Source organism: Podospora pseudoanserina, chromosome 1, assembly GCF_035222485.1.
Source record: "Podospora pseudoanserina strain CBS 124.78 chromosome 1, whole genome shotgun sequence".
NCBI classification, from domain to species: domain Eukaryota; kingdom Fungi; phylum Ascomycota; class Sordariomycetes; order Sordariales; family Podosporaceae; genus Podospora; species Podospora pseudoanserina.
The window spans coordinates 7,792,871-7,809,256 of record NC_085920.1 but is presented as its reverse complement, the minus strand read 5'-3'; the positions used below and the strand labels follow the sequence as shown (position 1 = coordinate 7,809,256).

Below are 16,386 nucleotides of genomic sequence, written 5' to 3'. Positions count from 1 at the left end.
CGTTGCATTGCGGCACAGCATCCATGCCAGTGCTGACATAGATGCAAGACGCGTCGAACTTGTGTGCTGATGCCAAGTCAATGTGGCGGATGTACCCGCGTATTGAGGCTGGAGCTGAGAATAGGTACGGATAACCCAAAGCCCCTTGAAATGCCGAAGTGCCACAATAGCAATTCAAACCCTGTCTTCAAAGCTCCATGTGTTGGGATGATTGCTTTGAATACCATCTCAGCAAGTATTCTGTGAACTCCCAAAGCACACCCCTAACCCTTGGCCGAGTGGACCCCAAATACGCACAGACATCGAACCCCTGAACCCCTTTTGTTTTGTTTGGTTATGGATGAAAAAGCAGGCAATGGAGAGTAAACCAATGCAGGATAATATCCTAAACCACGCCTGGAAGAGTTCCAAACAGGCGTTAAGCCCTAAAGGGTAGCTAACAGGCCTGTCAGAATAGCTGACAGGGCTATTCCCTCGCTGAAGGTACAAGCTCAATATGAAAGGCGTCTTATACATCTGCAAGACACTGAATAGCATTGTTGCTGAACATTATTGCTCTTTCGTGAAGACCCAACCCTTTAAGAGGTAGCCTGAGATCCACCTCCTCCTGAGAATCGCGATTGTTCTTCCTCTTGACTCTCTCCTAGCTCTCGCTCTTGTTCCTGCATAATACAAGCTCATGACTTCAATTCTGCAAAGGTTCTTCACGGCCGAGCCTGAACGCCTTCCAATTAATTATATGAAGTCTGTTCTATCTTTGAGGCTGAAAAGAGTTTGAGGGGGTTGATGCAGACTGTTGGCGACGACCAGCTTTTGAGCCACCACAGATTACCTTTGCTCGCACCAGCACAGTACAGCAATCGTAATTCTCCCCGTCCGAGTCCCCGACCTTAGCCACCGTTGGGGATACTACAAGCTCCACATCCCCGCACCTGTCATTGTTTCCGCTCTGAAGCTCCATGTAGTCCTGGTCAAAAGGAACCCCGTATTTGTTCTTCGCAAGCCCATTGAGCGCTTCGGTGGTCTCCAGCATGAAGACCATATATTCAGCTCTGCTCCTGGCCAAATCGGCGTCCAATTTTGCTGCCAGGAGCACAAGCTTGTCTAGAGAGTCGCATTGTCCCTCCTTGAAAGACTTATTCTGCCAAGGTTCTAAGCTGGCTCTTAGATTCGAAGCAATTTTTTGTATGCGTCTTTTGTCCAGATCATACATGGAAAACAACATTGATGCTGTGTGTGCGTTCCACCTGTAAAGATCAGCCAGAGAAACAGTATCGTTCTCAAGCTCACGAGATAAAAACTTGACATGCTCAAATGCTTTGCCAGCCCAGAGCATCCCGTTGCCGCTGAAAACTTCCGAAATGAGGAAATTCCAGATAAATGCCTCTATCAAGAGGGCCTTTCCCACTGGTTGTGTTAGGTAGCGATCCACATCCTCCGCCAGATTCGAAAATAGCTGCTTCGAGGGACGGTCTAATCGGATACTTTTGGATATCGTTGTGGAGCTTGAATAACGGATAGAAACGATCTGTTCGATGGTGAACTTGATTTCCCCGAATCGCGACTGGACTACACCGTCGTCGATGTGATGGTTGGGGTTACCCTTGAGGGCAACAAAGGCATCGCGAAGCTGTTGGTTTTCTGCTTCCATCTTGAAGCACTCGTCGTCGTACTGATCGATTTCTCTCTCCAGGCTTTCCTTCTCCTTCTTCAATCCCTCAACCTCCTCGCAGAGAATCTTCACCTTGCGGTCTTTTTCAGCAAGCTCTTGCTTCAATTGTCTCAGGTGGAAAGAGTGTGCTGAAGGACTTGCTGGCCATGGTAGAGACTGACTGGCACTTGACAGCCGCTGTGGTATCTGTGGTGCTCTGTACATTGATTAGCTCGTGCCTGCATATGGTGTCATTTTATTGTTGTGGCAAACGGCGACGTACCTTGCTTGAGTGCCTGCTTTTGGGAATATCCCTCCACGAGTGGGCGAACGAACTGGTTCTGGCAACCTGCTACGACCTTTGCGGCTTGAATTCGTTGTGTCATTTATCGGTCGGAATACCTTGTCGAACATGGTGCTCGCTTATGTGTAAGCGGACAGAGAATATACAGAGCAAGCTGTCTCTCAATCATGGGAGGAGAAGATGGCTGATATTGCGCATTGGAGCCTTGTCAGACTCGGGGTTGTCTCACATGAAATGGACAAGGATTTCATACTGCAAGCGGTGGTGTGACTTGGCTTTAACACTGCCTCAGCTGTGCATAGGCTTTTTAGTGCTGGCGCCAAAAAGGCCCACCCCCCTACATCTAGTTTGTACCAGTACTTTCCTCCGAAGCTCTCTCAGCCGACGGCAATACCAGCCAATGGAAGAACAATGTGGACCACCGCAGTCAGGGTCAAGCCAAGAACATTCGCAAAGGCAGAAACCCGCCCTTTCCACCTGTTCCTTCGAGTGTTTTCGATTTTCGGAGCTGTGCCCTTGTTAGGTACTTGCTTCTCATGTTCGAGACACGAGTCCGAGTCAGACCCGGCTCCGGCCTGTGGTAAATCTTCTTGAATCCTGTCCCACTTTTCCATTATCTCTTGGCCCAGATTTGCATTCATTCGTTGACAGCTCGAGATGAGCCGCTCCCTTTCCCTCGCTTCTGCTTCGTACCGTGTTCGTAAGGCTTGTTCGGTCGCCTGATCACCAGATTGTGCCCCGGCTTTGAGTTCCCGCTCGGCCTTCTTTACCTTCTCCTCCTGTCTCTTCAGATCAACCTCAAGATCTTCCATAATTCTAGCCCCTGCAGCGGTATCACGTAGCCTCTTGCCTGACTCCATGCTATCCTTTTGAATTTGCAATATCACCGGTTTATTGCGTAACAAGCGCCGCACAATTGACTTCGCCATCTCTGAGGAGCCATTGAAGCGTTGCGCGTTGGCACCGTGGTCGATCATATCCTTCCAGAAACTCCTCCGCAACTCCCGCTCGCGCATGGCGCCAGTCCTCTCATCTTTGACATGATCCCATCTAGTGGTGAGTAGGGTAACGGCTGAGAGAGCATCCTTGCCGCAGAGATCATGGAACATGGTAAGGGCCTGGAGGTCTGGTCTGCGCATTCTCTGTTGTTCAATTGGATGCAGCCAGATGATACCGCTCAGTCGGAAACCAGCTGCATGCTGAAGAATGAGAAAGTCGGATATGGTTGACAGTATCTCGGCGTCGGTCTTTCGGGAGTCGCCAAATCCTGGAGTGTCGACAACCGATACTAGCTTGTCCTTCAGTCGCAGCTGCACGATTTGACATTCCTGGGTTTCTGGAAGACGTTACTATAAGCTCCTGTGACAGTGTCTCAGAAATGGTGTTGTACCTGATTGCAGACCTGCTCCCTCGCGCACCGAATTCTGTCGCAAGAGGTTTACAAATCTTGACTTGCCGGAACCCGAGAGGCCCATGATGAAAATCATGCTTTGTTCAGGCTCGCCCATCTTTCTGGTTAGATATGTCACGGTGACAAAGGTCGTCGGCTAAGGTGGCAGGAGGTTTGGAGAAAACGAGAGCAAAAAGGATATCGTGATGACGGGGCCTGGTGTCCCTTAATTTGTCCTGAAATGTGGAATTCCTCATGATAAACCTCGTGGACTGCCTGCCTGGGCCAGACCGCCCAATGCGGGGGACTTTCCATCGCGTGAGGGTGTGCAGTCATTACGGCATCTCCAGATCGAAGTAGCGGTACAAGGATGAGGGGTGGGTGGCAGGCTTAATTTTGAGCTATTAACAATGATGGCGCCGCCAATTGCTGTGTGTGGGTGATTACTGGGAAAGAAAACACGTATTCCTGCATGTGGCGTCGGCCCTGAAGGCGACCAAGTTGTTTGTTTTTGCGGGCAGTGCATTGAACGATTGGACTGCGTCAGTGCCTGGAAATACCATGGTTAGCCCTATTTGCAAGAGTCGGCGTTCGGTGAGATGACTGACTGGTTGTGGCCAGAGGAGTCTGTCGGTCGCGCCCGCCCAGAAGCCTGGTGCTTGACCACATGCACGACCAGGACATCCCTCAGTCTCAACATCTAGGTATCTCCTCTCCTCCGTCTTTCCCACACCTTGGAGCCCAAATCAACTTCACATACAGTTGTTGCTTTCTTTGCCAACGGAGGTACCCAGACCGACTGGTAACTTGAATATGGAGGGATCTCTCACAGGCTCGCAGCTGGGGAGCCAACTATCATTACTTTCGAAGTCTAGCAGCGTCGGAATGCGTGCGGCGCCGTTCGTGTTTGGAATTGATTTCGGAACCACGTATGTATCATGTAACCAGATCCAGTGCAAAATCGCGGGTTTGCCTTCTGTTGTGCCTAGTATTCTAACTTGGCCGCCTTAGCTACACTGGTGTTGCATGGTCAGCGCGTCCGGGAAAGGTTCGGCCAGAGCATATCCATCTCGTCAAGAATTGGGATAGCGTCCAATATATGAATACGGAACGGGAGAAGACACCAACAGCGATATCATACTCTTCCACCAAACAGGTCACATCTTGGGGATATAATATTCTCACCTTCGATGAATCTGTTCGGTGGTTCAAACTATTGCTTCTCGACGATGCGGACCTTCAAGAGCACCTCAAGGACGCTCCCCAGCTTATCAGTGCCAGACAGCGGTTGTTGGAGATGGGAAAGAAACCAATCGATGTCATTGCGGATTACTTGCGAAACCTCTGGAGTCATGTTATGGCCGACGTAGAAAAGGCGATGACACCCAGCTTCGTCAAGTCTACGCCATTCCGAATTATCATCACTGTCCCCGCGATTTGGAAGTCCTACATGAGAGAGAGAATGCGCGAAGCAGCGAATATGGCAGGCTTACTTGATCCTCGTGAATGTGGCGAAACCGAACTGGACTTCGTTTCTGAGCCTGAAGCTGCAGCAATTGCCACTTTCACCAACATGAAAGGCAGACCAGACATCAAAGTAGGATGAAATACCGTCAATATCTCGTCGATAATTAGCTGACAACTGGGGCTACAAGGTCGGGACATCCATAACTGTTGTCGACGCTGGGGGAGGCACGGTCGTAAGTTTCCCTCTTTCTTTCTTTTTAAAAGAAAACGCCTGGGGCCTGATCATTAGAAACTGATTGTAAACTGAATGATCTTAGGACTTGATCAGTTATCAGGTTGTGGATACCAACAGATTTGCTGCTAGGGAAGCCGTGGAAGGTACTGGGGCCCTTTGTGGAGCGATCTTTCTGGACCAGGAGTTCGAGACACTTGTTCGAGATCACGTTGCTACAGATGTTTGGCGCCAGGTCCCCCCACAAGAAATTGCAGAGATGATGAATCAGTCATGGGAACATGGTATCAAGCAACAATTTACATTGAAACAGGGTCCTGAAAAGCTCTGGAAGGTGCGCCTTCCTGCTCGAGTGGTTCAACTAACTGGACAGGCGGACATCACATTGTCATCGTAAGTGCCCCTGCCGTACCTCGGGAATGTGAATTTAGGGATATCTTCTAATCTTTTAGGTCTACTATCGCGGAAATATTTGATCATGTTGTCTCCAAGATATTGGATCTTGTTGACTCACAAATTGAGACACTTGAAAAGAAAACAGGGTCAGGTCCGAATGTATGTATGGAAACCCAGAGCTGCCAAATGTAGGGCTAACAGACAATCTGATAGTTTGTCATCTTGGTCGGAGGGTTTGGGAAATCTAGATACCTCTGGGAAAGGCTGAGTAGTTGGTTAGGTGATGACTGCCCAGTGATGCAGCCATCTGAGCCAGGACCGTGAGAGTCCCTAACGTGAGCCTCATTGAGCGGAAGCTAATTAATTCATATTCACAGATGGACTGCCATATGCCGAGGCGCAGTCATACGGGGCACCCAAGATGCTGAAATCAAAATTACGTCCCGAATATCACGTAGCAACTATGGCCACATATACGATACCCGCTTTCAGCAAGGTGTACATGATGAGAGAGACCAAATGGTGGACCCCATCACTCTCGAAACAATTGCTTATGCTCAAATCAGATGGTTTGTTACAAAGGTCAATCCAAATCACATCACCCACGCCCATGTCTTCATGTGTCTAACGACTATACAGGGTGAAAATACAACCGAGACGTCCCCTCGCAAGCAACTTTACTATCGATACTACGCAATTAATGATCCGCACGAGTACCCACGCATTTCAGAACACCTGGTCAGCTGCGACACAGTCAACCCCCCTACTAGAATCGAACCAGAGGTCAAGAATCTGTGCACGATTGACTTCTGCTCTCCAATTCCATTTGACGATCTTCCCTTCAGCACAAATTCTCATGGCCAGAGATATCGCTACTTTTGCTACTCGTGCCTCACCAGCGTTGACGGGGCATCGTTAAAGGTCGTTGTGGAAGTCAACGGCGAGACAATAACATCCAAAAATCTTTCACTCAATTTTGAAAGCCGTCCCCGACCTCGGGATCTTGCCGGAACCTCAATCAGAAACGTATCAGCCCCTACCACCTTGCCATTGCAGCAGAAATTATCTATTGGGGATGACTTGAGCAATAAGTCAAATGGAGAATTCGAACAAGACGACCGATCAAAGCTTGCCGGTGCGAGTAAAAGTGACAACGAGAGGAAGCAAAAGGCAAAGCATGTTGACGAGGATGAAGCTTTAACTGTCTTATCGCCGACCACTACCGTTCTTCCTAGAACACCGAGCATATCGCTTCTGCACAGGACCCTAAGACCTTCCTCGTCAAGGTGGTCGTTACCAAAGAGCGCGAGCACGATAAGTCTCTTGGAACCCGATTCTCTCAGAGGTACGGAGGAAGGAGATAGAAGGAACACATCCAACGAAGGCAGCTCAGTGAGCTTAGCGGAGAGGAGAGCACTAAGACGTGAACGTAGGAGAGTGGAAGCAGACCATATTGTTGAGGCTCCGGAGTAATAATGTCTTTTCTTCTTGCTACGTACCTTAGTCGGTATTAAATACGTACACATGTATTGAATATTCACTCAAATTATACCATGTCGTATCGCCATTCAACATGTATTGACGGCTATGCTATCATGAGAACTGATGATATGTGTCGCCAACTAACCAGACTCTTGACAGACTAAAATTTACCACAATAATAGCTTGTGAAGATAGAGTAAGGCACCAGTGAGATCTCGATTTATTCTGAAGCTCTTGTAGATACGGAACAGGACACGGGACAGTGCAAGCCTACCTTACCTGAATGTGAACCGGCAAGACTAGATAAAGAGGTACTCACCCTAGAACCCGAAGTTCTCATGTAACATGTCCAGCGCGTAACTGTGTATCAATATCTTTTGGTATACCCATAACCTCTCTTGGGTAGCTGCCAAATTATGCCTTGCATCGGGTCCTCTGGTGGTTTGTAACTTTCTTTTTCGTTTAGGAACTTTATGGGCGTTGACGAATGATGAACGGCTCTACAGAAGACTCGCACCACAGACTTATAGAGCGTTGTGCTCGTTCTGAAGATTTTCCGCTTTCTAGCCTCGCAGGTGTGGTGTCTCGAGATTACCTGCTTTGGCATGTGGAATAACCTGCGTCGATTCGAAAAGGTGTTATTTCATCGTGTCAATGCACATTTTACCTTTTCGGACAAGTACACCCAGACTACCAGTTCGAGCGAAATCCAATGCTGATTCTGGAAGACATACTGCCAAAAATTGAGGAAGATTTCTCTTCCCCTTTTTACATTGACTCCCCCCTATCTTCCAATGGCCTCAGGCGCATAAGCGCCAACGGAAAATAAAACTTGAAAATAAGAACGGGGCGGCAAAAATAAATTTCGGGATTCTAGTGCCAATGAGGCATATATGGAGAATGCATTCCCAAAATGCATGATAGTCAACTGCCCAATTCTACTCTTTTGACTGGATAAATACTAACTTTGCCAGCCCGTTTTCATGATCGTGCTATGCTGCCTTAGTTGAAGATTCGGCTGGGTTTATTGATCCCTGCGGCACAGCGGAACCCCTCAGCCTAGCCTCACCGCGTATTGGACAAATATAAGGTTATTTACTCCCTCGAGCCCAGCTACAGATCCCAGATCCCAGATTCTAGATTCCTGAGGATGCAGATTCCACTATTATATGACAAAGTGATTCATGCTACCAAACCAAACCAATCGGTGGTTGACTTTGCATGGAGAGCTATAAGCTTTTATCATGTCGTCGGTTCCGTGTTTCTAACATAAACGCATTTATCAACAAGTGGCAAAACTTGACAAATCACTGGATTATGGCTCTCTCTCTAGTTCGAACCTTTGTCTCTCCAGACTCACCGACTCCTTTTGCGTTTGACAAAGACGGCGACACTTGCTGCGTAATAACGAAGAGCCCACACCTAAAAACGCCACCAGGGGAACACCAGTAAGATTTTGTACGGACCAATTATATCCCTACGGCAGTTGAACACCTTAATTAAAGAGCGACCTCGGTTTAACACTAATCCACCAGTTCCAAATCTCTGTGGCAAGCTAGCCGGAGCGCGTAGTAACGCTACGCCTCCTTCGAACCACTGCTGGGGCCAATTGCCATTGCCACAAGCTTATTTTACGTCATCGACTTATCTATCGTTTTGAAAGAAGCTACAAACTATGATATTACTACCTAAACGGGGAGATATGCATCGTCTTTGCAGGATTAAAAATGCAAGAAGTATTTGTTATATAAATATACTTAGTCCCCCACACCCCTTTGGTGGTAAACGAGAAAAAAAATAAAAGAGAGAAAGAAGGCGAAGGTTAAAATGTTAAATATCTCGAGAGAATGAGAATATTATAATACGTCCTGAGTAACAGCCAAGAACCATTTTGCGCCCTTCCACCGCAAAAGCATATGCATAGTATTCTGGTGGTAGCCATAACACGTTCTTGTTATTGTAAGTAATCCAGCGCCTGTCTTCTCCTAAACCATACGAATAATATACCGGACTACTTAGCTGATTTGGACTTTCCATGGTAGCCGTGGCTATTTGGATACGCCCGATATTCGTGTTGATATAAGCGTTGGTATGGTCGAACGATAGATGGGTAGTAACTGAATTAACATTTATCGTCTGTGTGCAGAATCCCGATGCCGTATCCCAGATCTTGATGGTGTTGTCGTCCGAGCCCGATGCCACGCGCTGGCCGTCCGGCGAGAACGCGATCGCCTGGACCCAGCCGCCATGGCCCTCTAACGTCTGTGTGGAGGATCCCGATGCCGTATCCCAGATCTTGATGATCCTGTCGCTCGAGCCCGATGCCACGCGCTGGCCGTCCGGCGAGAACGCGACCGACCAGACCGAGCCGCCATGGCCCTCTAACGTCTGTGTGCAGGTTCCCGATGCCGTATCCCAGATCTTGATGGTGTTGTCGTCCGAGCCCGATGCCACGCGCTGGCCGTCCGGCGAGAACGCGACCGACAAGACCGAGCTGCCATGGCCCTCTAACGTCTGTGTGCAGGCATTCCATTGCATTTCTACAACTGGTCCCGTACTAAGCCATCCAGGCTTTTCTTCCTTGAAGATTTTCTTTACCAAGCTGCCAGTTGGTGCAAATACAAGGGCTGATGCATATGCTTGAAGAGGGGCTTGCTCTATTATCCATCTGTAGGCTAGAGCAAACCGGTGTGCATCGCGAACAAAGCTTGTTAACTGCCCCCGATTCTCGCGTTCCTGTAGTAATTTTAGTCTAGTTTTCCAGTATTTAATAGTTCGGTGCTTACTAGCAGGCCCTCGAGCCGCCCTATAGCAATGACTCCACCCGACATCATACGGAGAAGACTCAGAGCTTCAAGCCAGTAAAGGTAGCTCCGACGCAGAAACCTGTCAATGGACTCGACCTCATCGCGGGTGGGGTCGCATTCACTCAGATGGTCAATCCAATATACACACGAATACCGCGCTGCAGCTAGCGGATCTGGATTGGGCTGCTTAACTTGGTCGATGGGGAATCCAGGAGCGCTGAGGCCGTAGATGTCACGACGCAGTATATTGGCCAAAACTCGTAGCGATCGTGAGACGATAGAGCGGTGTACATGTTGTATCCCGGAAGGGAAGATTTCCCTAGATGCCTTTTGGACCAAAAAGTCCTTGGCAGACTGATGAACGAACGCGATAGTGTGATCTCGGAGCGTCAGAAAAGAGCCACAAAGCCCTACGATTTCTGCCAGAACTTCGCGACTGCCAGAGCATCGAGGGGGCATATCCACCAGAGACGGCAGTTCATCCAACGTAATTGGCCGACGCACAACCGAGACGACGGCCAATATATTTTTGCAGAGCTTGGAGTGTCTTGAACTGCAGATCTGGCTCATCATCCGCTCGTAGAGGGCATCTAGTCCGGGCGGAAGCGCCGTCAGCATTTCTTCAGCTTCCCATCCCGAGATACCGGCAAGTTCCTGGCAGACCAAGGCTACCCAGAGGAAAGTGCCGTATGCGTTCGACGACAAGTAGGCCCGGACAGCGTCTCGCGTGTCGTTATCGTACTGGTTTTGTTTCGCTAACAAATCGACTTTGGACTGGATATAATTGGCAACAGCCGCAGACACAGATTCTTCGTTCAACTCAAGACATAGTCTTACTTTCTGTGTCGCATCGTCAAGACCCTTCTCGATATTCGGCCAGTTGCGACTGGATACGATCCACTTGACATCCGAGTATGTCGACGACGTCTTGGCGATAAAGTTGACGAGTCGGCTCAAGTCTCGGGTACACTCGTCGAGCGCGTCAATGACCAGGTAGGTGCTTTGCAGGTGCGGATCCTCAAGAATGTTGGTGAAGATCTTCGACAGCGCCTCCCAGGCATTTGCATCCTCGAAGAGTTGCTTCCCCGCCTGATCGTACCTTTGCCGTACGTGCGAGATGAGCGATGGCTGGTGGCTGACAAGAAGGAATATCAGGCCGCGAAGGACAGCCGTGGCGTTATTTATACGCGCATCAGTAGCCTGGCAGAAGAAGAACGAGACAGTCGTAGTGTTAGGGATCGACTTTGTCAACTCGTCGATGATTCCGCAGAGCAGCATCGTCTTGCCCTTGCCGGGGTCGCCTTTGATCCATAGCAGCCGGCTGTCTTGATTGTTGCGCCATTGTCTGAAATCGTCGTTGTCGAGGACCCAGCAGTACGAGCCTGTCAGAAGGCCGCCTTTGGCTTGCTCGATACGGCTCTTATCGTCATGCGGATCGGTTATTCGGAGACCTTGCAGACAGGCATGGTCCTGGGGATCCGTTATATGCTGACTGATCTTCTGAAGAACGCCTAATTGTTGTCGAGAGACTTCGATATGTTCCTGCACCTTGGCAAGCAGGCTGTTAAGGGCTATGCGTGATTCCTCTGCTCTCCCAGCAAGATCCCTCAACACCTGAAGACGGCTGGCAGACATAGTCGTCTCAAACCTCGAAACTAGCGCCACGTCGGTATCCTTGATGTACTGCAGCTTCTGATCCCAGCCGTCGTAGTTGATGGCTCCTCGGAAGAAGTTCTTGGTTTGAGTGCGGTAGAACCGAATGACGCTCTGTACTTGAAAATCGATGATGAGTTTATATAAGTCAACAAGACGCTCCGTAAGGTCGCCCTTCAAGTCGGGCTTCATGTCTTGAGGTAACAACAACGACTCCATTACGGCGAAGTAACGCATCTGTGACGTGACGTAGGCAAACCCATCCCGGTTCGCTTCTTCAGCGGCGGCGGGGTTCTTCAGGAGGGGGAGCACGAGGGACACGCCTGCCATGACGATGGAGGCGTATGGTAGGTCCTTGATGGCGTCCTTGACATGGCCCTCGACCCACTCCACAGCTCCGGCGACCTTTGCCACAGCATCCTGGAGGACAATCTCGTGTCCCAGTAGTGTTGTGCTAACCTTCTTGTCTTCCATATGCTTCAGACCAAGTTCCGTTATCTCTTTCAGCTTCTTTCGGCGTGCGATCGGATCGTTCTGGGGGACTTGATTCGCAATCTTAACATCGTCCGTCTGGTTCGACGCTAGCTGGGATATAGATGGGACTATATTCTCCTAAATTAGCGCGAGCGAAACAGTTTAAGCCGGGTTGATGGCATACCTCTAATAAGCACCCTAGACAAAAGCTGCTCATACTCAGTGACTCGATCGGGCTCTTCTTCCTTGAGAGCATCGTAGGCTCTATCCCAAAGAGAGGCATCCGCAACCAAGTTTTCTCCGATCTCTACTGCTTGGCCATCTGTTGCCGTTTGAGGTGCCCTTGCGGCCTTATCGCTGGTGTTGCTCAGAACGGCCAATGTTTTGCTTGAAGGGGTAGGCGGTACTGCTGGAGCGGGGGTTTGAGAGGCATTTATCGTCGATTGCGGGAGTGAAGGGGTTACTGTGGTTGATGAAGCGGCTTGCTCAGGGCGAAGAACGGAAACTAGAGCCTGTCAGTAGGGGAAGGAGGGTTCACCGCTGATCCGTACCTTCTGATGAATTCGCTGAGGCGATGCTGCCATGTATTTCCGGACCGTCCTGTGCCTTCGACTTCTCCCGACTCTCTTTTTTCCATCTGAACAATCCAAACCTCTTCCTTGGACTGCCAGCCATGACCTTCTCGTGCACTCTCGATTAGGGACGTATCTGTCGCAGTTGTGTCAAAGATAGTTGAAGAGATCGACGATGGATTTTCTGAGCGGTTGCCGCGGAGTTGAAGCCCAACGACATGATGTGGCTGGCTCACGCGCCAATAGAAACTTCCCAAAACGTTTTGAGGCCGCCATCTGCAGGCAGAACTCTGGAAGGCATCCTCGATAATCGATAGCTACATAAACAACGACATGAAATCACTTCTAATCTCCCTTGCGATCGTCTTAGATAGGCTCCTCAGGAAAAGATACCTTAAGATACGCAGTTGGAATAATGTAAAAAGGTAAGCGCAGTCATACCAAGGCCACCAAATCCGTCAGAAAAGGATTTGCTGTGCGGGGCCGAAAGGGAAGCGTAGTGGCCCGTGCCGTGGCGTCCCTGAAACAGATGCAGGGGTCACCCTCTAATATTATCGCTGGATGGTCAGTTCTGAACATCAGATTTCCCTGGAAATGACAGTCTGGGTGGAGAAGGAAACAGTTTCGATGCACGTTGTCACCGTTGTTGCCATCCTTTTCCTACCTGCTACGTTCATATCGGTAAGGAACTGCCTCGCATCTAGCTGCTTGATATCTTCTACTCTTGTTACTAGAAATTCTTGCAAAGTGGAATCATTCAGCTAAAGGGATCCGAGGAGTTTTAACGGCAGTGGCAGCTGCACACAGGGGCCTTTGCGCTCTACGTTGAGATATGCATCCCGCCAACCGCAATAACGTTATTTGTATGGTTTCTGGTCAATTATCGAGTAAAGAAAAAGTCATTGAGGAATCTGTCAGAGGCACAAGTCAATCGGGCGGTGGACAGGACCGAAACTGTGGTCTAGATCTCCCGGTTTCTATAGATCACACATTTCATTCGGGCAAAGTAAACCTGATTTTTAGATTCATTTGCAAGTTACCTGCCTTAATCATATTAGTCATATTTCTCCTCAATGAAACATTGTGATATGATCTCACGGTGACCAGGTTCCATCAAGCCATACTGATCTACTGTACTGCAGTGACTGATACTAATAAGTGTTTTGACATTCGCATCAGCATCCCATTGCCTACCTGCTGGATGAAAATGGTTAGTGACCAAGATCATCAGTTTCTATGACCACAGCTGGACAGCATCAAGTGTTTTCGGAGAAGGTCTTGCTTTCAGATAACCTGTATGCCTACTTGCTTGAGTAATCTTGCACCGTGCAAATTGACGAACCTAAGTGTAAAAGCCGTGATATAGAGAACCTGGTCAGCGAGGGGACTGCAAGTTTCTCTGGCTTTGCAGTGTGTGATACGCAGTCAGGATCATGAACCATGACTCTATAGCAGTAAAATGAAGCTCGGATATCGGTACTGCATACTAGGTAAGCTAACCACCTCTACCTTATTATCATGTTAGTAACCAAGCTCAAACAAAGGATCAATGATGTTAGGACAGAATCCCAGGCTCGGCAATAACCTAGAGCAATTATAAGAACTTCAAGATAGTAATTTTACCGTGAAGTTTGACATGGACTAGCATCTCCCGTCCTTCAAGTTTCTGACTTTTGACAGAGGTCAGGCGGGACCCACTTTACTGCCCCTGAGCCCCTGAACGTCGTTTGTTGACATACCCAAGCTACTCAAATCTTGAACCCCTTCAATCACACTCCATCCCAGAAAAACTGTCCCAACGTCTTGGACCCAACGACCAGGGCATAGAATGGCACCAACCATCGGTCTTTGTAAACCATCCCCATCCCCAAGCCCGGGCATCCACCATGAGGCCAAGCTCAGTAGCATTGGAACCCCGCAAAACACACCCCGCACTTCCCCAGATGCCAAGTGCCGCGTTCAGGGGTCCAAATAGATCAAATGATCAACGTTAGACCTCCCGCAAGGCGTCCGCAACGCCCCAAACCACCAAAGACCGCTAGATGTGAGGCATTCCGCTTTAAACCCGAGATCAGGCTGCACGCTGAACCTCGCGATGACGGCAGACGGATGACGGGAAGCTTCATGTTTGCGGGGACCCCGCAATTGATCCACCGTGCTGAGTCGCGAGCTGGATCAGAGAATACTGGGGATGCCTGATGTGCCGACGCGAACACCAGCGTTCTATTAATACAGGAAACTCACGATATCAGAATGGGCTCAAGTCCACCATCACACCCTCGCTCATTTGATACCCTATTTCCCTTCGGCTCATATTTTTATGCCAATCCCTCCTCTGTCTTGCATCTTTGAACCCATCCTCAACCTTTTCCGTTCCACCAAGACCACCACATCCACCATGTCTTCTTGCAACAGCAACAACAACAACAAGAAGATCTGCATTGTTGGTGCCGGCCCGTCTGGCCTGGCTCTTGGTGCTCTCCTCGAGAAGCAGGGCGGTTGGGACTACGTCATCTATGAAAGCAGTGCTGAGGATGTCCCACCTCGTGGTGGCTGCCTCGATCTCCACCCTGGCAGCGGTCAAAGAGCGTTGAAGGACGCTGGTGTCTTTGAAGAGTTCAAGAAGTACGCCCGCTACGGCGATGCCACCATCCATCGCCTCTTCAGCCACAAGGGCGAGAATTTCTTCGAGTTTGGTGAGGGCCGTGATGCCCCTGAGATCGACCGCTGGGCTCTCAGAAAGGTCCTCCTCAGTGGCATCCCCAAGGAGAAGGTTCACTGGAAGAAGCCAGTTACCAGCACCACCCGTGACGAGAACGGGCAGATCGTTCTCAATTTCGCTGATGGAACCACTGCTTCGGGGTTCGGGCTTGTAGTCGGCGCCGATGGTACCTGGTCCAAGGTGCGGCATTTGGTAAGAAATCCCTCGTCGACCATTTCCCTTCCGCTCTGGAGAGTTTCAGCTACCTGGGTATTGACAGCGCTCGACAGGTAACCGACGCGAAGCCGCAATACAGCGGCAATCTGTTCGTCACCACCAAGATCCTCCCTGGCGGTCCATATTACGAAAAGATGAAGGAGCTCTGCCGCATGGGGTCCATGATCGTCATGGGCAAGGGTGTCCACATGTTTAACAGTAGACAAGGCGACGGGCACTACCGTGTTGACGTCGGCATTCCTGGCCCCGAGAACTTTGCCGACGCCGGTCTCGTCGACATCAAGGATTGGGACGCGTTCAAGAAGCACCTTTTGGGAGATGACCTCTTTGGCCCTTACTCGGATGAGATGAAGGAGATTATCAATCAAAGTCAGGGTCCCTTCAGACCTTGGATCATGTACTACTTCCCCACAGACAGTCTCAACTGGAAGACTGTCCCGGGCGTGACGTTGATTGGCGATGCTGCTCATGTCACGACACCATTCGTTGGTGATGGTGTCAACTGCGCCATGAGAGATGCGATCATCCTTGCTGGAAAGTTGAAGGAACTGGGCGTTAACGAGGAGGCTGTTGCTGCCTATGAGAGGGAGATGTTCCCCTTCGCTATTGATGTTATCACGAGAAGTCTTCAGAGCCAGAAGATGTTCTTTGAGAAGGAGGCTCCCAAGACCTTCATTGAGGTCATGAGCTCTGGGAAGCCCTTGATTGGCACGACTGACCATATCTGATAACAATTTCTGTCTTACAACATCTTTGCTACTCTTTCCATGTCTCTTTGTCTTTGTGATGTCGTGATTTTGATGGCGATACCCTTGTTCCAGCTTGGTATTGACATGGGTTGAGGGTGTCGGGGATTTTGATCCCGGATGGATTCAGCTTCCTCGCGATACAATCCCGGACTGATGGCGGATTCACCACTCTGCTCGACAGGCTAACTAGACTACCATGATTGAGACCAACACCGTTAAGGCAAGTTTTCCAACGTTCAGGGCCGAGAACCTACCCAAGCTTATCCAGGGG

The 16,386-nt window shown here is 49.6% G+C and overlaps 5 protein-coding genes across 5 annotated transcripts; 2 read left to right on the top strand and 3 right to left on the bottom strand.

The window, feature by feature from the left end:
* Positions 1 to 676: 676 nt before the first annotated feature.
* QC764_121870 (uncharacterized protein) lies at positions 677 to 2,065 on the bottom strand (the record flags this gene model as incomplete). Its single annotated transcript, XM_062943425.1, has 2 exons — positions 677 to 1,868; positions 1,935 to 2,065. 2 exons carry the CDS (start codon positions 2,063 to 2,065, stop codon positions 752 to 754), a joined length of 1,248 nt encoding a protein of 415 aa, XP_062806539.1. The 3' UTR covers positions 677 to 751.
* A 267-nt stretch (positions 2,066 to 2,332) lies between these two features.
* QC764_121860 (uncharacterized protein) lies at positions 2,333 to 3,920 on the bottom strand (the record flags this gene model as incomplete). The annotated part of the gene is made up of 2 exons (XM_062943424.1): positions 3,346 to 3,920; positions 2,333 to 3,291 (listed from the first exon to the last, which is right to left on the bottom strand). The coding sequence occupies exons 1-2, from the start codon at positions 3,461 to 3,463 to the stop codon at positions 2,333 to 2,335; spliced, it is 1,077 nt and encodes a 358-aa protein (XP_062806538.1). The 5' UTR covers positions 3,464 to 3,920.
* A 2-nt stretch (positions 3,921 to 3,922) lies between these two features.
* QC764_121850 (uncharacterized protein) lies at positions 3,923 to 7,011 on the top strand. The gene is made up of 7 exons (XM_062943423.1): positions 3,923 to 4,274; positions 4,357 to 5,045; positions 5,130 to 5,437; positions 5,497 to 5,599; positions 5,654 to 5,760; positions 5,818 to 6,022; positions 6,080 to 7,011. The coding sequence occupies exons 1-2, from the start codon at positions 4,159 to 4,161 to the stop codon at positions 4,949 to 4,951; spliced, it is 711 nt and encodes a 236-aa protein (XP_062806537.1). The 5' UTR covers positions 3,923 to 4,158; the 3' UTR covers positions 4,952 to 5,045; positions 5,130 to 5,437; positions 5,497 to 5,599; positions 5,654 to 5,760; positions 5,818 to 6,022; positions 6,080 to 7,011.
* Positions 7,012 to 8,752: 1,741 nt separating this feature from the next.
* QC764_0025590 (uncharacterized protein) lies at positions 8,753 to 12,827 on the bottom strand (the record flags this gene model as incomplete). The annotated part of the gene is made up of 3 exons (XM_062940115.1): positions 12,041 to 12,827; positions 9,709 to 11,984; positions 8,753 to 9,658 (listed from the first exon to the last, which is right to left on the bottom strand). The coding sequence occupies exons 2-3, from the start codon at positions 11,854 to 11,856 to the stop codon at positions 8,753 to 8,755; spliced, it is 3,054 nt and encodes a 1,017-aa protein (XP_062806536.1). The 5' UTR covers positions 11,857 to 11,984; positions 12,041 to 12,827.
* A 1,494-nt stretch (positions 12,828 to 14,321) lies between these two features.
* QC764_121840 (uncharacterized protein) lies at positions 14,322 to 16,134 on the top strand. Its single transcript, XM_062943422.1, has 2 exons — positions 14,322 to 15,342; positions 15,420 to 16,134. Exons 1-2 carry the CDS (start codon positions 14,749 to 14,751, stop codon positions 16,092 to 16,094), a joined length of 1,269 nt encoding a protein of 422 aa, XP_062806535.1. The 5' UTR covers positions 14,322 to 14,748; the 3' UTR covers positions 16,095 to 16,134.
* The last annotated feature ends 252 nt before the right edge of the window (positions 16,135 to 16,386 follow it).

Excerpts from the sequence above, each read along its gene's own strand:
- QC764_121840 (XM_062943422.1), top strand. The coding sequence starts at position 14,749 with ATGCCAATCCCTCCTCTGTCTTGCATCTTTGAACCCATCCTCAACCTT. Across the intron at positions 15,343-15,419 it reads GGTCCAAGGTGCGGCATTTG|GTAACCGACGCGAAGCCGCA; the intron begins GTAAGAAATCCC and ends AGCGCTCGACAG.
- QC764_121850 (XM_062943423.1), top strand. The coding sequence starts at position 4,159 with ATGGAGGGATCTCTCACAGGCTCGCAGCTGGGGAGCCAACTATCATTA. Across the intron at positions 4,275-4,356 it reads GGAATTGATTTCGGAACCAC|CTACACTGGTGTTGCATGGT; the intron begins GTATGTATCATG and ends TGGCCGCCTTAG.